Source organism: Styela clava, chromosome 3 (genome assembly GCF_964204865.1).
Source record: "Styela clava chromosome 3, kaStyClav1.hap1.2, whole genome shotgun sequence".
In the NCBI taxonomy this organism is placed as follows: domain Eukaryota; kingdom Metazoa; phylum Chordata; class Ascidiacea; order Stolidobranchia; family Styelidae; genus Styela; species Styela clava.
Genome location: NC_135252.1, coordinates 2,140,133 through 2,161,733, shown reverse-complemented (window position 1 = coordinate 2,161,733; position 21,601 = coordinate 2,140,133). Strand labels below are relative to the sequence as shown.

Here is a 21,601-nt window from a genome sequence, read left to right as displayed (position 1 = left end):
TACAGCCAAATCAATATACATATATGGCCATCCAAGTAATGTAGCCTACGTGTACAGCCAATGTCATATGTTTATATGGGCAACTAAATATAGTTATAATAATATAATTAGTTATAAGCCATTGTAATAAAAATCAACGTCATATTCATATACAGGCATAGCCAATTTAATTAACTTGCAAAGTCAAATAAATATATATATATATATACATAAAATACAGTCATTTAATGGATATACATATACAGCCAGTTAAGTGATGTAAAACTGTAAATTTCGGGTTTTCATTGTTTAAAATTTCAATTTTCCTTCTAGAAATAATATAGGGCTTATTTTGGGGGGATGTCTTTTATTTATTTTCATTTATCAAAAACAAACTTACAGAGTAGAGAATTACGAGATTTTCAAATATACAAAATATTAAAAAAAAAATTGCGCAATTGATTAGGTCTTATTTTAATGAGAGGGCTCATATTAAAATCATTTTTGAAATTCAGGCTAGGTCTTATTTTCAGGGTAGGTCTTATTTTCGGGGAAACATGTTATACCCTATAACTTTAATCACTATATAGCCCTATCTGAAAATATTCTGTAAACGAACTAGACCACTTTCCGACAGCCCTTTTCACAGCATTTACTAATTACTTCATACATAATACAAAATAGTGAATATGGGAGGAGTTCACACTGGTGACCGTGGGGTTTTATCGCTCCCCCAGTCTGTACCGAATAACTTTGCCTATGTTGTATAGCTATTTTTATTGTTGCAATGCTAGTTTTCTGGTTGACGAAAAAAAATCACTCTCTCTATCTCTCTTTGATGTTTTTGATGAGGAAATATCACCTTATATTCAGATGGGTTTAACTGGCAAAAGCCAGAGTACGAGCTGTGCTCTGCGTGCATTAGCTTTGGATTAAACAAATCTGGGCTGCGTGGCGCAACAAGCTAAGCGTTAGAAATATGCTTGTCACCGAATCTGTGATTATCCTTGAATCCCATGGAGGATAATTATGTACGAGAGGATTGCCGCACTCGCCGTCGTAGGGTGGTTCGCGTAACCGGTGGCCGGTTGCGTCTTATCCAACTACCAAGTCTGTACCGTCCGTACCAAGTCGGCGCGGTGGTGTGGCTCATCGTTCTAAGCGTTAGGAATACGCTCGCCACTGAACCTCCAACTACTCTGCGTGGGTTCGCAGGTTCGAATCCCATGCGGGATGGTTATGTGCGAGAGGATTGTTGGACTCCTCGCAGCCGTAGGATGGTTCACGTAACCGTTGTTCGGTTAGGGCTTCCTTCGCCATCAAGTCCATGCTTCCGAACACAAATAACTAACTAATCCCATACCCGACATAAAATGGTCACCGGACGAGAGGCCGTATTTCGCCATATAGTTAGGCCGTCCTATCGGCTTTCCTTTCCTCCGGAATAAATATGTAAATCCCTATCCTTACATCGCCTTACATTTAAAAACAAATGACATCGACCTTCGACCTTTCTGTTTATTTTCATCAATCAGCTGGACTAGACTTTTTTACATTGTGTTAATTATGTTCAGAGATGCTACAGTACCGGTACTGTATTGAGGCGATTCCCCTTATTCAGTTATTTGTGTGTGTTCGTTCTTTTTGGCCCTAGCCTGCTGATGTGTAGAAAGGAAGGCTTGAGTTATGCAAAATACTTCGAATAGCACCGACGAAAAACAAGGATTGCTTTCTAGAAATGGTGTGGGATCGAACTCATTTGGTTATGAATCCCTGAACTGTGGTGTTGATGAGGTTGGTACGGTAGCATTACTGCTGTAAATGCAGAAATGTTGAATCGTTTGAATATTCTGATCGGTTTTGGACACTGAAATAAATGTCTGTTATTCACGTGATGCACCACAATCTCTTGTATTGTTAATACTGTAATAGGACCAGCAATCCAACTTCTAATCCAGTAATCAATAATTTCAATAGTGTGGTAGGTGAAGCCATAACTGACCAGTGGTTACTGGATTACATGTTTAATAGGATCCAATAATACTAGCAAAAAACTCTTTCTAAAAACTCTAAATTCAAACTTGTGAATTCACAGTAGATTCTTTTATCATATAATTTGAAATTTAATAACAGTTTGAAGTCGATGCTTTTGCCTTATTGCAAGTCATATGCTTAGCTTTATTTAAAAGATATAATGTGATAATTTATAGATATAATCCCATATTTGAATAGTGAATAGAAGATATCTAAAATATTGATAGATGATTTATTCAATGTTCAGATGTAGTCTGCAATACTTTAAAACTGTCAAAAAAGGCCTGTAATCACACTGAATTGTTACATTTTTCTAAATTCATATTTATTTAATAAAAACTTCTTTCAACAATTTAATCAGGATGAAGATTGTGCGTCATCAGTTGGCAGTATTGTCACAAAGAAATACTGGTACAGATGGTACATTTGTTTCATATTTTCATTATTTGGATTGCTCCAAGGGGCAGTATGGAATACATGGAGTCCAATTGACAAATCTGCAGAATGTGCTATTGGTTTTACGCAGAGTAAGATTGGATAAATTACTTTTTTATCTGATGATAAACTAGGATGTCTATGCTCTACTGCGTAGCTGTCCCCAAGTAATTATTAAGAGTTAATGTTATTTTGATTCCCACTCTCCAGGGAAAATGATTTACTTTTATATGCCTGTGTTTTGATATGAGATATATCACAGAACCGAATATCTCAAAGTCTTCAACCTGTCACTAATATTTTAGGCAACATTGATCTTCTGACAAATTGGGGTCCGATTACATTTTTAATATCGATGCCATTTTTTATGTGGTTGTTGGACAAATATGGACTTCGACTGCCTATCGTTTTAAGTGCCTTTTTTACTGCCTTGGGAACTGGATTAAGAAGTCTTCCAATACCTGTTAATATACTAAAATAGTAAGTTAGTTGAATTATATTTTGTTGGCAAATGTATCCAAAACCTGTATTATATCCTCATATTTAATGTTCAGCTTCATTCATGTCGGACAGATGTTGAATGGCATAGCTGGTTGTGCAGTTATGGCAGCTCCCCCACTGTTATCTAATGTTTGGTTTCCACCAGAAGAAAGAGTGACAGCTACGAGTATCACAACACTTCTGAATTATATGGGTAAAATTACTGTTGTTAATTTTATAGTGTTATTTTATCTTACAGTAATATGTTCGATCAATTTCTGTACTTTGTTGTTTGAAGTATTTTCTGCATAATAAAGTGCATACCTATGAGTGTACTTACTGTGTAATTAATTCCAATCTAAATCCAAAAGTCTCAAAAATGACTATGAGTGTTAATTTTCAAATATACATTTTTTCTAATTGTTTTTTCTGCGAAATGTTATTAAGAAAAGGGGGTATCATTTAAATTTATAACTAAATTTACTCAGTACGTCATAGGTCTAGCTGCACACCAACACGAATGTATTTCTGCAACATTACCGCTGCAGAAATATATTTGTGTTATTGTTCTTAAGACTCTCAAATCATGAAGTATACTTATCTTCACTCTTGCTACATATGTAGTTGGTCCCGTAAAAATCCAAATCAATAGCATACATTTTACTTTCCTGTCATTTCCATTTACATATTTCACAATTCCTGTTGTTTATATTCTTATCACATAGTACTTCTTACACAGGTACCGGTGTGGCATATATAATTGGTCCTCTCATGGTCCAACAACCCAATCATACAGGAAATGCAAGTGAACTTCATGATGTATATCTTGCAAGCGGATGTAACAGCACAAGTGAAGAGCATGCAATACGGTAGTATTTTACACCTCACACATCAATACAAAAAATTTCATGTTATTTTCAAGGGATTGAAAGCATTGGACATTTTAAATTTTTTTTAATTTTTTTGAATAGTTACAAATAATCAATTTCTAAATTAGTAATTTTGTTTCATTTTCACTCAAGGAAAGAAATCATGAACTTGATGTATCTAGAATTTGGATTGAGTTTACTGACATTTGTATGTATGTTAATCTTTTTTCCAAACAAACCTCCAATGCCACCAAGCGCATCTGCTTCTGTTGGAAGGATGGACTTCTTGGTAAGCTATCGTAATTAGAATTTTCTAGTTGTTCAAAATCTAATGCTCTTTTTGCCCTTAGAGGGATGGATTATACTTTTGAACTCTTTAACAAAAACCCACGAAAAAAGCTAGCAAAAACAAGTCCCATATTGAGTATTTTTGTGCTGAGCTCTTAGAAAATATTTGTATATATATATATTTGAAAATGTTTAGAGCTAATTTAATGCAATGGATTATTTGTTTTTAATCATCATGTGCTTCATCACAGTGTTTAAACAGTATCTTTATAACGCTATTTATTGTTTATTCAAGTTATGTGCATTATAAAGCACACATGACAATTGAAACACACATAAATAAACTGCAAGAAAAGCCTGTAAAGTTTACTTTAGTAACTTGAATATGTCAAATCTTTTTATAGTATCTCATCTATGTAGTTATATATTTGCAGTCAACTTCAGTTTGTTATCAATTTTAGTGAATTTCATTGAATTTTCAACAGTACAACAAACATTTTCTATTGCTGTATGATTGTCAGTGCTGCAATGCAAACAATCTTACTGAATTTTTCAAATTTCAAATAAAAAATACATTGAATAGAAACAATAACCAATATTCCATATATGATTATTAAAGTTTGATAATGTTTTATTTGAAATAATGTTGAAATAGTTTACTGAAATTGAGAGTTATTGGGTTATTTTGTAAGAATTTGCTCAAGATATGGTAACACGCAGTCACTCCGACTCAAAAGACTCGCCATTGAGCAAAGTTACAGACAATAACTGAATTGACGAGCACGACTAAAACCGTAGTCTTTCATAATTCCCATTCTATCTAGGCTTGTGTTGTGTAGAGGATTCATAGACGCTACTTTTTGGGTAAATTTCGAAACTGGTTGCATTATTTAAATATATATATATAAAACACATAATGACAAACATGTTTTGAGAGAAATGTTTGAGTTATGTTGTTAAAGGCAAGGAATGGGTATCTCATTTTGATTTATAGATTCTATGACGAGATTTCAGTGAAAATTCATTTCTGATGATATAATAGCTTAGTGAAGGAAGGTTATGCTATTTCTTACATCTTGATTATGATCACTTTCGTATAAGGCCATAATTTTAGTATTCCAAATGTCGGGCATTATCAGAGCATTTGTTTTCAGGAAGGAGTGAAGGCTTTACGTTACCACAGGACATTTCTTGTCGTTGCTCTCACTTTTGCACTCACACTCGGTGGTTATGGAGGGTGGACTGGTGTGCTGAGTGTAATTATGAGTGAATTACCAGTTCCTGTGTCTCAAGTAAGCTTTTAAAACAGAACAATACAATAAATTTGTTATCAATTTCATATGTAATGTTATGTCAACACAAAAAAATAACCTAAAACCTTAACATTCAATTACAAATGACTAGATTGGCATTTCTTACTATAAACTGCAGTTGCTCTACATTCTCTCTGACCAAATACCCTTTGCCAATTTTCTCTTCCTATTACTGCACAAGGAAAATTTTTTATGAAAAAATATGGTTGTTTTTATGACAGGATGAAGCAGGGAGAATTGGATTTTTCATGACACTGGCTGGTTGTTTTTTTGGTTTACTGGTTGGCTGGTAAGTTGTGTTCAATAGTAGAATGATTGAATAAAGAAATAGTATTCCCAACTCCTATGGTAAGAGAATGAATGCGGTAAAATCTTTTTCGCCACAACTAATGTTAAAACAAAATATCGCTCAAATTTGGAACCGGTGCTAAGACCTGCCATCACCAAAATAGGGCATGATTTGATCTTTTGTGTGAAAATATGCAAACAAATCTGTCTCATTGTTCAATTTTATTGTATTTTTATGATAAATCTTGGGGGGCCTAGTTGTTATGAAAAGAGTTTGAAGAATACTGATTTATAAGATAACTATGTAATGCGCCAAGGCATTTTTTATTCAGCTCTCACAGATTGGCTTTTTAGCTGTGATACATTGTGGTGCTAAAACATTGTTTTTCTTTATTGTACAGGTTTGCCGACAGATTCAAAGGTCACATTAAAGTGATGATTGTCGTATTATTTTCCATTGCATTTCTTGGCTATCTTTATTATATTAACATGAGTCAAAGATGGATTAAGATAAAAGGATTTGAATTATCTAATGGTATGTATGATCAATACATCACTAACATTGTTTTACTGATTGCTATACTTTTGTTCCAGAATACGGGCAATATTCACAGAGCATGTTATCTTATCCCTGATATGATTGTTAATGTGTGAATTGGATCCTCTGTTTAGGGTTATCCTATTGTGGGCATAGTAAAATTTGGCATAAACAAAGTATGATTTGATTTTTTTTTTAGTTGGCTTGTGGATCGATTGTATAATAATTGGTATAGCAATGAATGCAGCAGTTCCGCTTGGTATGGAGATGGGAGCTGATGCTGCTTATCCAACAAGTGAAGCCATATCAGCCAGTGTTATTGTTTGGTTCTTCAACTTATTAAGTTTTACTTTACTTCTCGTTATGCAATTTACAGGTATGTTTTCTGTTATTTATTCACGATTAGTAGAGAGAAATGGCATTATCATATATTCACTCTTTATTTTATTTTAAGTTTGATTAGATGTTTGTTGTTTTTAATATTCAAAAGTAAATAATATTTATTTTTTCTCATGTTCACAGATGCAAAGTTGACCAATTACCTGATGTTAGTATTTATTGGGGTTTCCATTCCTCTGCTCATATTCTTCTCTAAAGAACCAAGAAATCGAATGCAAATTGATATGTCGACTTCTGTAGATACTACTGATAAAGACCGGGGTCGTTTACTGGACCCTAATGTGAATGTTGATCCGAATGCAGATTTAGTATCTAATTCCTTAAATAGTTTCCAGACATCAGCCTGATCTCTGTTGTTGCAGATTATATGTATATGTATGGCAATAATCTTGACATGTACAGCGCCAGACCAACTTTTATGGCCCATAAGTGTATATAACAGTGGTATGGCAGAGATTCGAAAGTTCCACAATGATGCAGTCCAAAATTATAAGATTCTTTTTGATTCAAATGTGTTTTTTCATGTTTAGATACTCTAATTTGCCTCAAAATATTCAGCCTTTATGCATTATGGTCAATCTTATAATTGTTCTTCTTCACAAATACAAGTAAGGCATGGATTATATTTATTTAACTTATATGAATTATGTGAAATACATGTTATTTACTGATTTGATGAAAATGTTCCCATTTTGATCAAAATCCATCATTGTTTCTATTCAGACTTGCAGCTGTTCCTTTCTAATAAGCTTACTTGAAAAACTAACTATTTAAAAAAGTGGTTGAAATTAATCTTATTTGTAATATTATCTATTTAAATATGGGTTGATCCCCAAAAAACAGAACCCAGGTCATTTTTTGGGGTTGCCCTGTATATGTCAGGAAGAGATTGTTATTGTTCAATACTTATTTCATAATTGTGTGTTTTTGATTACTATTGGTTTGAAGTCTATCCATATTTATATTATTCAGTATATTAAATATTTTTTTTTAATAATACGGAAAGATTTAAATGAATGACGGAGCAAATATTTTTGCCGAAGTGCCCTTATTGTCACTGTGTACAATTTGTGTTAAATTGTTTTTGATTGCTTCATATGATTTATTTATAATTACTTTCCTATTTATTGAAAGATGTGACTTGAAATATAAAAAGGGTAAATAAAAGAGAGCAAAAATGGAGTGTGTGAAATCTGGACCATTCACAAAGATTTTTTGATAGTATTTCTTCCTGTTGTCTGGCTGGTGATACCTATATTCTAGGTTTCCAACTCTTCGGCTGCTGGACTTTACGTTATCTAAAGTCAAATTGATTTGAATATTTTTCTGAAGCTTTCGATAGCGTGTCACACCGGACTCGTGTACTAAATCCAATCCTACCAATCAAATCATGGACACATCTTCAGCATCAATGACTGTTCTTTATGAAGTCTTTAAAAATAAAACAAAGTCATGTTCCCAATTTTGTCTGAGTAGACTCGCATTCTCTGAGCCAGGAAAGGTATATAAAGTCTGTGGATCTGAAGCTCTCGTCTCGTTCTCGTCAATATTTGCCACCAAACCTTTAACAAATCGCTCACAACCGTCTCTGTATGTATTGATGTCCTACTTGGTCATGCACTTCTCTGGCTGTAATAAATTGCAAACCGAATTAGAAAACAATCATAAAGATTAATATAGTTGACTCGCTGTAGGCGTCCTATAAACAATTGTTTTGTTGAAGTGTTACCTATATGTGTTGATATTTTCAATATTGATAGTATAGGATTTATCCCGGGGGAGAGGAAAGCCGTTTAACCATATGGCGAACCACGGCCTCTCGTCCGGTTACCACTCCAGGTCAGGAATGGGATTAGTTAATAGTTAGTTATTTGTTTTCGGAAGCATGGACTTGATGGGTAAGGAAGCCGTAATCGACCAGTGGTTACTGAACCACCCTACGGCAGCGGGAAGTCCATCAATCCTCCCGCACATAACCATATGGCGAACCACGGCCTCTCGTCCGGTTACCACTCCAGGTCAGGAATGGGATTAGTTAATAGTTAGTTATTTGTTTTCGGAAGCATGGACTTGATGGGTAAGGAAGCCGTAATCGACCAGTGGTTACTGAACCACCCTACGGCAGCGGGAAGTCCGTCAATCCTCCCGCACATAACCATCCCCCCCCCCTCCCATGGGATTCGAACCTGCGAACCCATCAGAGGTGCTGTGGCGAGCGTATTCCCAACGCTTAGAACGATGAGCCACACCGCCACGCGGATTGGGATAACAGAATTGGTTCATAGAAATTTGTTGTACGTATTCACTTGAAGTACTTCAATTTGAGACTTTAAATCGCGTAACGCACCATCGTGCATCTGCCACCTATAATATATAGCAGAAGTGAACAAATTTTTTTAGTATAAGAGCCGCAGGCAGCAAGTCAGAAATATGTGAGAGCCGCATACTTTTTGAAATTAATAATATATATCAGAATACCGTGAACTGAAACGAACTTTACACCAACATATAATAACAATATTGCAAAGTATATAATGCGAGGCCATATCAGAAGTAGTTGACTTGTGTGTTTCCATCCTATCTGGAAGTTTTTAAAAGTCTTGGTGCGGAACATATCGCACTGTTACTGAGACTAACCGCAATAAAGCTACAACAAACCGCCAACGCAGCAACAAACATTTGATCATTGTGATGCAAGATTTGTCGTTTAACAGATTTTAATCAAATTCCACGCTACGATTTTCATACTAAAACATAACTTGTCTAAATCATTGATGAAAACTTCTTCAGCCGCCTAATGAATTAAAAAAGAAATGTTACACTACAGTTTCTCTTAGTTAAATTTAGATAATAGCCTATATAATTATTGCTATCGAGAAAAGCCGCATAAAAACTCCGACGAGCCGCCGTTTGCCATCGTTGCTGTATAGTTTCCCTGGTTATTAGCTTTTCAGTGATCGGCTGCAACTTTTCTCAAGACTGAGTATTCTTTATTTCTGAATGAGTGCTAGTGAATTCGCCTGGAACAATTCCTCTCAATATCATACTCTAATTTTACAACAACGATCAGTGTGTGCACAATCTAAAAATATACAGTGAATAATTGGCATATTGGAGAAAGATAATCGTGCTGGCGGTCTAGTAGTCACATGGGCAATGATGCCAGTACATTTGATTGTAATACAACATGAAAACAGCCATGGCGACCATTTTTCATGCTTCACGAAATTATGTTTTTTTATTAAGTAAGAGTCTTTGTGTAAATTAGGAAGTATTTGTGTAGTTTTTTATGTAATGTGTTTGTCATAAAACTCGGTAACATTATGAATTGACGCTGGTTTTTTGGCGCTCCTGAAGTAGACTATATATGTGTACAATATGGAGGTAACTAATTTTGTTCGTCTACTTCACATAAAGTTGTGGAAAGGGACGGAACCGTATGGGCAGGGGGTATATTCACTTGGCTAACACAGACAGTCCTGATCTCGTAATAGAACTAGAATAGGAAAAATTGGAATGAAATTATGGCCTAACTCTAACCTGGTACACATACTACGGGAGTATCGATATTATATGCGACCAGTGAAAGCCAAAATTTTTTATTATCTTATTATTTATAACGAATATTAGCTTTTGACTCTGATCCAACTTTTATGCGTAAATACAGTTATGTTCAAGGTACGATAAGCCCGCGATGAACGCAAAGAGCTTCACCTGTCATTTCTCTCCATATTTAATGTATTTATGTCATAGTTTTGTCCAAGTTTTTTCGTGTCATGTCCTCGATCATTTTTAATTATTATTAGGTTCATTTGAACGCTATTGGTAAATTACGTACAAATAGAAAACTTCTATATATAATTGAGTATATAAATTTTATCTCCATACATACATAAAAATAAATATATGTAAAAGAATTTGTAATCTATATATATAAATAAATCAACTTCGTTCAACCTATTCTGACAGTCGGAATTTTTCCTGAAATGTTCAAGTAATTTTTACATCGCTATCTGGAATTTCTGAAGCATCCCCATGCTCGTAGCCTCAACTATAAGAACTTAGATGTATCGATGTTTTGCAGCCACGTACATCAGAGAGCAACTCCATGACAGTCGTATTACATAAACTACTCACATGGAAACGCTCCCCTGACCACGAGACGCATGTTTTCTCTTGTGACTGCGTTAGTTGCAAGCGTATTGGAAAACGCTTAGTTTGTGCTCCTTACCTCGAAATAGGAACACAAATCAAGTGTTCAGTAATAAACTAAAACTATTTGTGCAATGACTCTTATAAATTCAAAAGACAATGACACCAATAACCACCCCCATTGCCAATATACATTAAAATATTTCATACCTCTAAAAAGACAGAAGTCTAACGATCATATTCACCTCCGCCCTTCCACGGCGTCTATGTATGTTTTTTTAACTAGCGCATATTAGTGGAGAAAGGTGAACGCAACAGTAACGCCATGGAGATGAATCCATCCGCGTTGCTACTGTATTTTCTTTAGGCGAGTCATGTTTGAAATATTTTGAATGGGGCGGGAATAATATAATTTCATTTCGAATCTCGCGAAAACAAAATATTTTGATAACATTTAATCATAACATGGGCGTGCCCACCTGTCGCAAACTACAAGTGTATGTACTTTCTCCATCCGAACACGTACAATTACCGGCGACTATTCATTGAATCCATAAATTTAAATACTCTTATGCATAATGACAATATCAGATGATCAGTGAATAATAAAATTAAAAAAAAAAAAATTAAAGAATTTATATATGAATTCTTAGTACCTCCTAGAAATGGGGAAATCAGCCAGTTAACCCAAAAGGTTTCTAAAAATGCGACAAATCTACATGAGCCAATAATTCAATCATATGTATCTATTCATATGCAATGAGCATGTATATTTTTACCTCCAATATGCGCCACAAAAAGGTGTTTCGCAATATGGCGTGTTTAAATTTAACAGTTATCAGGGTGTGTCTATATTCTCCACGCAACAGTAAATTCATGATTACCTGTTTTACATACTTTTTAAATGTACCGTCACAAAGATAATACACAAGATAATGTCATGGAACAACTTTAAGCTTAACCAAATATTTCAGATAATTTGTTTCGGATTCTGCACAAGATTGAGAGAAATAAATCAGTTACGCTAAGTTTCTAAATATCGCAGCACTAAAAACATTGTTCATCATTATCCTGATGACTTATGTATTGTAGCACATTTTGGTACGAAACTTCTTCGTTAATGGCAAATTTTGCAACATTTACTTTTGTAATCGAAAATTGTTGTTACCAGATTTTTTTGGGGTATTACAAACAAGCAAAAATAAAATGAATGTACTTTTGGAAGTCCGTAACGTTTTTATCGAACGCCTTTTTTGAAAAGGGTAGGAACATGCTCCCCTAAATTCATGAACGGATGTAATATCTCAATCGTAAAATAGGGGTGACAAAAAGGAGATTTCCGTAAGTCAGTAAATGAAGCGTTTAAACAGGATGTCAACGATAGACTGTAATTTTCTTCCAATGGTAGGGATATCGACTTATAAACGCGTTCATCGGTCATCCGTGAAAAAATATAGCGAATGATATCCAGTGACATTGCCTGAAACGTTGTCGTTCGTGTGTGAATCAAACATGAGTGAGATAAACGAAGCATAAGTTACACCTTTGACTCGAACAAACCTTACTTTTGGTCTTTGGCATAAATCCTATTTGATAACTACCCACCTTCTGCATACTGGAAAAAAAATCTTTATATTCGCCGGAACACAACAATATATATATATATTCACCTTATAGCATCGAGCTTCTAATAATTTGGTCGCGGAAAAGCTTTCCCACCAAAAGTCTGGATTTAGTAACACGAACTTATGCCCATATGACATAGCCATATCAACTTATTCTCTAATAATAAAACATGCATTACGTTAACATAACGGAAGATATACTAGAACGCATTCTATGCAACTACTAATTCACAATTGCCATTTTCACACATTACCATTTAATTTTAATTAGTTAGATCTATTCTCAGAAATCGTAACTTTTCCTTTGTAAATATGACATACAATATGCAATACAATTTAAAAAAAATATATTTTTGCAAATAAATTCATAACTGCTCACCAAAACAAACCCAGCCACATTTGAACCTTGGCTTCAGCGCAGATTTGGGTTTTGAATGATGCCACGAGCACAGCTTATTTCATGTTTTAAAGTTAATGGTGTGACCAGACGGTCCGTTTCACGTGACTGCGATTTCAAAAGTAGGGTGCGGAACCATTTATTTGCGACATGAGCTTAATACAAAGAATCAGAAAAAAAGGTTACGTGGCAAACTTTTGCAATTATTTTTTCATTTGGCGGGATTGGACAAGCATGTGAAGTAGAACGACTAACTCAGCATTAACCCACTATCGTACGTGCGTAGCTATGTAAAACTCGACTCATTTTATCAAATGTTGACTGGGTTCACTGTTCATTTCAATCGGTGCGAAGCATAAAGAGTATTGGCGGCAAAAGTTTGCCATTACACAAAACGTTTACGGTTGGTATCCAGAATTGATTTGGTATAGCGTCTAAGTTCCTTCCACCAATGAAACTAACTTTATTCGAATCAGTCCCGCGACTCCCGATCCCGGAGTAAACGAATAAGTAGGGAATGTTCAGTACATATATATATATATATTGGCAGGCAAGTTTTGTTACGCTTTAATAGGTCATGTTGTGTGTCAATATCTAACCTCTGCATTTATTCATTGCCATTTTCTGAAATTTGTTACTCAATATTGGAAATTCCGTGTCACTATCTTATACTGAATAGCTCAAGAAATTTCGATCCGCCCGGGTGAAAAAAAAAATTGTTACGATGGCGGTTTAAGAACACTGGGTGTGACACTTTTATGCGGTTTGCTCGTTTGGTTTATAAGAATACGGATTTATTTTTGGTAGCTTTAGCTAAAGTATTACCACTCTAGACTACACCGTGTTTTGATAATTTCTACACGCGACAAATGAGCATAACATTGAGTTGCATCATCATCATCTATACACTCCGAACAAGAAAATAAACGAGAAAGCACCAAAAAGTAAAAAAGCTACTATTTGTATTTCGTTACATGATGCCACACTTGAAACTGGCCTTAGTTGTGGTAATAAACCTGGTATTACAGATTTGATAATAATAATAAAAATTACTGCCTATTTAACATAATATATACGTGAAATATTTTTGCGCAGAATTTCTAACGAGAACGATCACCGATTCTCTTGTTTGCAGTTGATCCTTCAAGATTTGACCCTGTGAGAACGACCAAAATTTTCCGAGTGCCTCGTTTTAGCGAGTTTTTTCATTTGATATTTTTTCTGCATGCGGGCGAAGCCCAAAATATATGGGAGGGCTATATTTATATACTAGCGTACTTTATTGGTCTTCAAAATTGTGGGCATTTGTTACCGACTCAAAAAACTTACTTTGAAAAAATCAGTTTATTTCTCTAACTTTTCGATTGATTGAAGTCAGACTTCGTCATACATCAACAGTTAAACCGCGTAAAAGTAGAGGTAGCATACTTGGTTAGTCCCGCAAAAGCCCAAATGATTTAAATGGCGTTTTTGTGAGAAAATAAATACCTGACCGTTCTTGGTTAGCAATTCCCTATTCTGACCTGTATGTATACTGTTCATGAGCAAGAATAAAGATATTGCGACTGACAACTTCAATTCTTTTAACTAGCGGCCAATGATATCCTGACATTAACACTATAGGCTTTGCATTCACTATTGGATTAGCGGACTAAAATATTTAAGGTTGGTTTGCGGGACTTGAACAATAGATTTTAGACGCTTGTGAATTAGATCGATCATCGCACAATAGTTACAATCCACGATTCGTACACACAGTTTTCATTGACAAACTTCCCCGTGGCGTGCAAGTCCAAAACCAGGCTTAGTTCTAAAATTGTTCAACATGTAAAATAATACAATCACCTAAGGGAGACGGACAACAAATAATCTACAGCCTATATACCACCTTACAATTAACACAGAATATGAGATTTTAAAAAACTTGTATGAACTTGAAAACAATGAGCTATTAAATAAAACAAAACAAGTGAAAATTTAGGTCTAACTCTAAAATACATCATATGTAACATACTTTTTCAATTCGAAGACGCATGTGATATTTTATTCACAAAATTGCAATTTGTTATATATACTATTATTTTATTAGTTTAACAAAACTTAATGTCATAAAAATTATTCCGAACCGCTATAGAAGAGCTATATACTCACACACCACAAGGGCATTTCCATCACTTTGAAAACTACTCTTCATCGCAAAGCAAAAGCGAACTACTCACCAAAATAAATAAGAATAGATTTTTCTTGATACTTCTTCATTCGAACGGCAACCTTTCTGTAGGTTATCCCAGACACGTACAACGAAGACGAATATTGTAACAACTAGTAAATGTCCGCCGATTCTAAGGTACGGCAATTACAGGACTAAAGACTTAAAAGGACGTGGCATATATTCACGCTTTTGGCTGCTGATTTTCCGAAACCTTTCGCAATAAAATGGATCGCACGCACGCGTGGAACTGACTCCAAGTCGAGCGTATCCTCTCGGCTTTCCCGCTTCAACAAATTCGAATGAACCTAGCCCCGGCCTTTTTAACAACGGATCAAAGTATGACATGATTGGCGTCGTTGATTCGTATCCACGCACCCCCAAGCTTGGAACCCCGCGGTCGTTGAAGCGTGGGCTGCGTTGAATGGATATTACTTGCTTTCGTACTCCGCTTAATTTGTTCAAGTTTGAGTCGAAATTCCTGCGTGTTATTTAAGGCTCAATCGCAAAGTCAACATATAGGATAAATTATCGAAATCGATAAATAAGAAAAAACAATTGATAATTCTGTAAACAATACCATAGTTGTGATGTTTATGTATGAAGTAAGAAATATAATTTCAAATATCACCGTAAATTTTGGCGCCATTGCATTTTATTTTTGCTCCTATTTTGTATTAGTCAAGCTAACATGATATTACCGATTTATACGCATTCCATAACCACATATGTGCTGAATTTATTGTTTCAATCCGACAAGAGCAGAGAACAACACTACTTCACTCTGGATTACAAAATTAGTATATTTCGCTTTTGCCGAAAACTGAACAACTCAACCGTTCGGGTCTTTGGTATTGATTTAGATGAATTTAATTTTAAGAAATAAAATCTCTATTCATTGCTGCTGCAATGTTTGTGTTGTATGCCAAGTTATCCATAAACAAGAATTCAAAGTAGTATTTCCGCGCTGTCGCATGTGTTAACCCTATATAGCTGTAACAAGAACATACCATTTAAACAATTGAACCCTAAGAGAACACAAAATACATATAACAATATATTTTACAGAGGATTGGTATGCTAGTGTATTATGTTTTGGCAAAAAAAAATTATTCAAAAATTGCCTTCTATTTGCCCTGCCTTTTTATATCCTCATAAAATATATAATTCCATCCATAGCAGGCTGGAAGCGGCCATGTTATCCGAAGGTTATTACCCTTTCTATACTACGGTTATGTTTCTTTTATCCAGCTAACCGTATTTCTGTGTTATGCTCTTTCAAGTTTCCCGCAGATAAAAGTTGTGCATAACTCCAATGAGAGTTGAGCCACTGCAAGCAAAAAAGCACAGGAAGTCACGTTGAAGTTGTAATCCGGAGGGTAACATTCACAAATGTGAGATGTAAATTCGTCAGTATCGGAACTTTAAGGAATCAGGCTGGATTAAGGTTAGTTATCCCGATATCGCTCAAAATTATTCACGAATCGAGATAGTTTCGTGATCGCTCTGCTGCATGAGATATATAGTGGTTAGGACATATGGAAGTATTTTAGTAAAACTCGATCCCGTTAAAAAAACTCATTTATGTGACAAATTCTCAGTGTTTGATGTGCAAATTCTACTTTGAGATATATAAAGAAAATTAGCATCAACTACGGCCCAGAGGCGAGCAACCTTTTTCGGCTCGTGTGCCAAAATCGGCTAAATTTAACGACAAAATTCTACCGCATGCCGACCAAATTCAAAAACAATTTTTTGCTACTTTCATCGCTAAAATACACAATAATAAACCGTTCAAACATGTACTGACAGATTCACTATTCGGAAAGATATCAATCGACAACTAGATTTGATTACTTCTCTTATTCTATATCACTTCTGACGCTGCCTTACCGCTGATAGAGATTTTACATTGGGTTTATATTTTGTAACTTTCAAGGAAATACACGAACTACAAGTTTTATATTTCAGGCTACTCCTATTACAAGACTTAATGAAGATCATAACTGAGAATGGAGATTCACAAGCATATGTAGATGAAAACATGGCGAGTAATGCAGTTGCAAGGTTTTTGAGACACGAAAAATTTCGGGAATGGCATACCAATAGTTTGTTTTCTGCACTTCTCTCTTGTATTTCGTTCTTTAATCGCTTGTATTTCTTTTGAAATCAAATTATAACAGTAAGTAAGCAAGTAACTCTACCCAACATGAGCTCTACAACTTTGCAACGTCATAATGTATTTCTTTGTAGCTATATGTCATGGAAGGACAAAAAGAGTTTAAATAAATAACGGATTGTTAACAAACGATAATGAATAAACGAACACCAAGTTTCATTAGGGCCCGGGGTTGCCCACCCCTAAACTACGCACTTCTTGGTTGACATTAAATATACGATTTTGAAATAAAATAGTGAACAATATATTTCGGCCGAAAACTGATTCAAAATTAAATATTGTCAAATTTTCATAATCAGCAATCTTGATACTTCAATTATTTTTCACATTTATTGGGTTATCACCAATACAGTTAGCGATATTCTTCTGTATTAAACGCCACAGGAGATAAATTTGCGATGACGAAATCATTTTTTAAAGGATTGTACATTATAAAGATGATTTGTAGGCCTATCTGAGATGTCAGTTAACGGTTAAAATAAATCATAACCGTTAACCATCTAAAATCGGTTAACCGGTTAACCATTCCCGGCCCTAAACAGCACATATTGTATTTCCCATGGGACACGTGTGACACGAAAACCGTATGATTCTCGGGGAAATGATGGTAAAACAAACATTTCGTTATGGGTTTCGTGTCCATATATTTGAGCATATCTCTCTTGTTAGTTATGAAGAGCAAAATATATTCAGCATCAACAATATATTTCGTGAAGAGACTGATGGACACATGTAGAATAGTTATGAATATAAAGTTAACAAAGTCCGTAAATTTTGTTGTTTTGCATGTCTCTTCGTACATGAAGTCCTATTTAGTAGACGCTAAACCTAAATTTAACATTTTTTATTGAATTTTGTTCCAATGGGAACCCCATGGGATGGGATGGGACAGCCATAATTGCTATGGAATGGGACAGAAAAATATGTCCCATGGACAAGCCTGAGTATTTCTCTCCACACCAGCGTGAGTAACTCGTGCTACTTTTTTGGTACATGGGAGTATCAGGATTTTTCAGTAAATCTAGTGCGTTTTTAACCGCGTCTATTGCCGAGCAAACTGTTCTGTAACCGAAGAAGACAAATAGTCTCTATCCGAGGATATGTCGCTGTTGAATAATATAATTCCAGTGCTGTGGAAGTCAGTCAAGATATTACGAAGTACAAAAGCGAAGATTCGTTCACCAAATGACAGATATCGTAGATTGACACAGTCTTGCCCGGATTGGACCTCATCAAATTATATCCATCAAGCGCGCGTAAGCTATTTTGAATGCCTCATAGACAGCCTCTTCTAAATTATGGAGTGTGTAGGATTTGTGTGGAGGGATGTTTAACACTACGACCCCGCCTGCATTTGCCTTATCAACAGCTGCCAGTGAAACGTGGGCCCCTTGATTGTCCAAGATGGGTAATACCATTTGGTTGGGTAGACAGTGCCGCGCGTATTCTTAATAAAATGATCGAGCAGCTGATAAACGTTTCTTCGTTAATCCAACCGATCTGGTTGTTGCACCGTCAGAGCCCAATGGTGCGCCTCATGTAGGGTGAAGAATCTACCAGCAGCATTGATAGTATTGAATACGGTTACCAACTCCCTTATTTCACCCGATATGATAGAACCGATCTGTTTAACAATTCTTTCGACGTTAAATACGTCTTGTCCTTCGAATTCGTGTTGGCCCATAACTTTAACAAGGTTTCTGTAGAACTGCCCCACTGCATGTCGATTAAACGTCGTTTCTCTGGCTGACGTAGTAGTTTTTGGAATTCAAATCGTATGGCTGTTGCGTTCCTTCAAGTCGAGCCAAAACCCATGGCCGGCTTTTTACCTATCGATCCTAAGATCGGTAAGTATGTTGATAGGTATTTGTCTGTTTATATGTTAGATGAACGCGATATCTCACGAAAGCGAGGTTAAATCTGCTCCAAATTTTGCATGTACATTCATCATATCTCGGACCAGGAGCCTAGTGATTTTGGATGAACTTGGATGTCGTATAATTAGCGAGTTATTGGACACGTTTAGTAGCCATAACGATCGTTTCAAAATTTTGTTGTTATTGTTATTTTCTTTCGTCATTATCATCAAAAAATCGCTTTTCTCTTCGAATACTGGACCAATTGCTTTGGAATTTTCAGTGGTTCAAAATCGATTTTTTTGCCAGAAGGCTATTACTTCCATTTATTCCTGAATTTTCTATGAATCTTGTGAGATCTAATATTTCATCCAAAATTTCGCTGTATTAATTTTTAATTATGGGAACACGGTTTTCAATCCGCCAAGCTTGACGGCTGACTGTGAAAATTCTTGCGACTGAAAACCCGGAACTTTTTGAGGGTACGGTACCGGTAACGTCAAAGGTAAACCCTGCTTCGCTCTAGTCCACGTGTCCATATATTTGAGCGTTGCTCTCTTGTTAATTAATTAGTGATGGGACACGCGGTGTCACTATAGAGTCATGAATCGAAACCGCAGTTTCGATCGATAAGTCTTCGGTCTCCGACCGATATTCTCGTTTGTTTGTTTGGTACATCGACATCGTTCCGAAGAACAAGTTATGACACAACCTACCAACAGAGGGCGCGCAAGCTCTATATTGCCAATGCATGTTGCTAATTCTGGGGGTGGAACAAGTCTTCTCGTGGCTCAAGTCACCTCCTCTAAATACTACTCAGGATTTCGGTAATAACTACCAGTGAATTCGCGGGTGGTTTTACTAAATATATCTGTGTTCACTACCCTAAAATGCGGTTTATGTTTACCGAGTACATTTTAATTATGTGTAATGACATAATATTACCGTTTTGAAGGATTTTGTTTCCTGATTCACGACAAGTTTAATTTCTATATCAGAATCACAGAAATATTCACCAGCTAATTTTTTACATTTTAACTTGTGTTTCTCTTCTTCAGAAATATTCTATTTATTAACACCATTCACGCAGGGCCGGATTAATGCGGGGGTTTATGAATTCGCAGCCCCAGACCCACAAACAAAATGACACCCAGCGATACCGTCTTATTGAAATCCACTCTTTGCGAAGTATCACGTATTAAAATAATCCCAAATTTAATCGAGTTAATGATAAATTCCCCACAATGCTTTTCATTTGGTGTGGTCGCCGTTGCACAATCGAGTGCTTTATGACGTCTGAACTTTTATTTGTTGTAAGCTGAAAATTGCAGCGTTGCAAACGCATTTTGGAGATTGCGTTTGACCAACTTTCTATCGGAGCTACCTGCTGCCTCATTAAAAATAAAATTTTGGAAAGAATAAAACCCGATGCTGTTGTATAGAAAGGGTGTCTCAGACCACTCTTATTCAATAACTAAGCTTCGATGGACTGATTCCCAGCTGAACGCAAATTATGAAAATAACAAAAGGGCAGAAAAGACAGTCACAGGTCCAATTATGAGTAATCTACTGTAATCAACCATTGACTAATAACGGAGTATTTTTTACGTAGCAAGACTAGGCCAGACTGAAAAAACAGTACTCGTTTGGAGTAAAATTTGTTGTATAAGTATAAAGCCAGACACGCACAGCATGCAATTTCTTTGGTAGTGCGATCTCTCAAATATGATATGGTGACTTTTGGCCTCTCAGCATTAATTTGGGCGCATGTTCACAAGCGACGTGAGTATTCCTATTTGGTGTGGCAGGACCATCTTTGCATAAGTTATTCCTAACCCATCTGGCTCCGTCATACAAAGATCGCAATCACGTCAAAGAGCTTGCCAAAGTATAAGTCGTGCTGTGAACATGACCCTTAATTTGCCTGTTCCTTGGGATTGTTTTGTTTACTCGTTTACATTAGGTTTGTCGGTTGGGTCATGTGTGGTACTGTGTAGACCAGTGATTCTCTATAGCGACCCTTAAAGACTCATGCATTATCCTTTACGAATGAATCATTTTCAGTGAAAGCTTTTTATTGAAAATTAATCGATGACTTGAAATTCAAAGACTGAAGTTCAAGAGGTAGATTAGGGTCATCGTAGCTGTTAAGAGGTCGTTTTGAGAGGTCGAATTTTGTGTATTTCCGAACAAAATATTTATTTGTAAGTTTTTCAAGACAAATGTCAAGTAAACCTTCGACAATGCTCGCACTTTGTAAATATAAAAGGTCATTTCAATTTTATTGAAAAGTGAAGTATTTTTAAATTGAAATATATATAGTATATCGTATATATATATATCGTTATGAAAATAGGAAGCTATCTATTGTTATATAGCCTATATTTCTGAAAAATGCATCTATCACGATTGCGCCTCGCCTTTTTCAGGCTTCAAAATTTAAATACAAAGTCAAGTTTAGCTTTAAATTGGTTTTGATCCCGAGTTTTGTTGATGTTGTCATTTTAAAATACATACTTGAGTTTTGTTTTGTTATTATTTTATTTGAGTTGTTTTTTTA

The 21,601-nt window shown here is 35.5% G+C and overlaps 1 protein-coding gene across 1 annotated transcript; it reads left to right on the top strand.

Annotated features, from left to right (window-relative positions):
- The first annotated feature begins 1,505 nt into the window (after positions 1-1,505).
- Positions 1,506-7,805, top strand: LOC120343162 (solute carrier family 49 member 4 homolog). The gene is made up of 11 exons (XM_039412287.2): positions 1,506-1,773; positions 2,375-2,540; positions 2,754-2,928; positions 3,003-3,142; positions 3,668-3,797; positions 3,951-4,086; positions 5,240-5,377; positions 5,620-5,687; positions 6,088-6,221; positions 6,424-6,600; positions 6,747-7,805. The coding sequence occupies exons 1-11, from the start codon at positions 1,666-1,668 to the stop codon at positions 6,968-6,970; spliced, it is 1,596 nt and encodes a 531-aa protein (XP_039268221.2). The 5' UTR covers positions 1,506-1,665; the 3' UTR covers positions 6,971-7,805.
- Positions 7,806-21,601: the final 13,796 nt, after the last annotated feature.

Bases quoted from the DNA above. Each gene is read 5' to 3' on its own strand.
- LOC120343162 (XM_039412287.2), top strand. From the start codon at position 1,666: ATGCAAAATACTTCGAATAGCACCGACGAAAAACAAGGATTGCTTTCT. The intron at 4,087-5,239 runs GTAAGCTATCGT...ATTTGTTTTCAG, and splicing joins TTGGAAGGATGGACTTCTTG to GAAGGAGTGAAGGCTTTACG. The intron at 6,222-6,423 runs GTATGTATGATC...TTTTTTTTTTAG, and splicing joins AGGATTTGAATTATCTAATG to TTGGCTTGTGGATCGATTGT.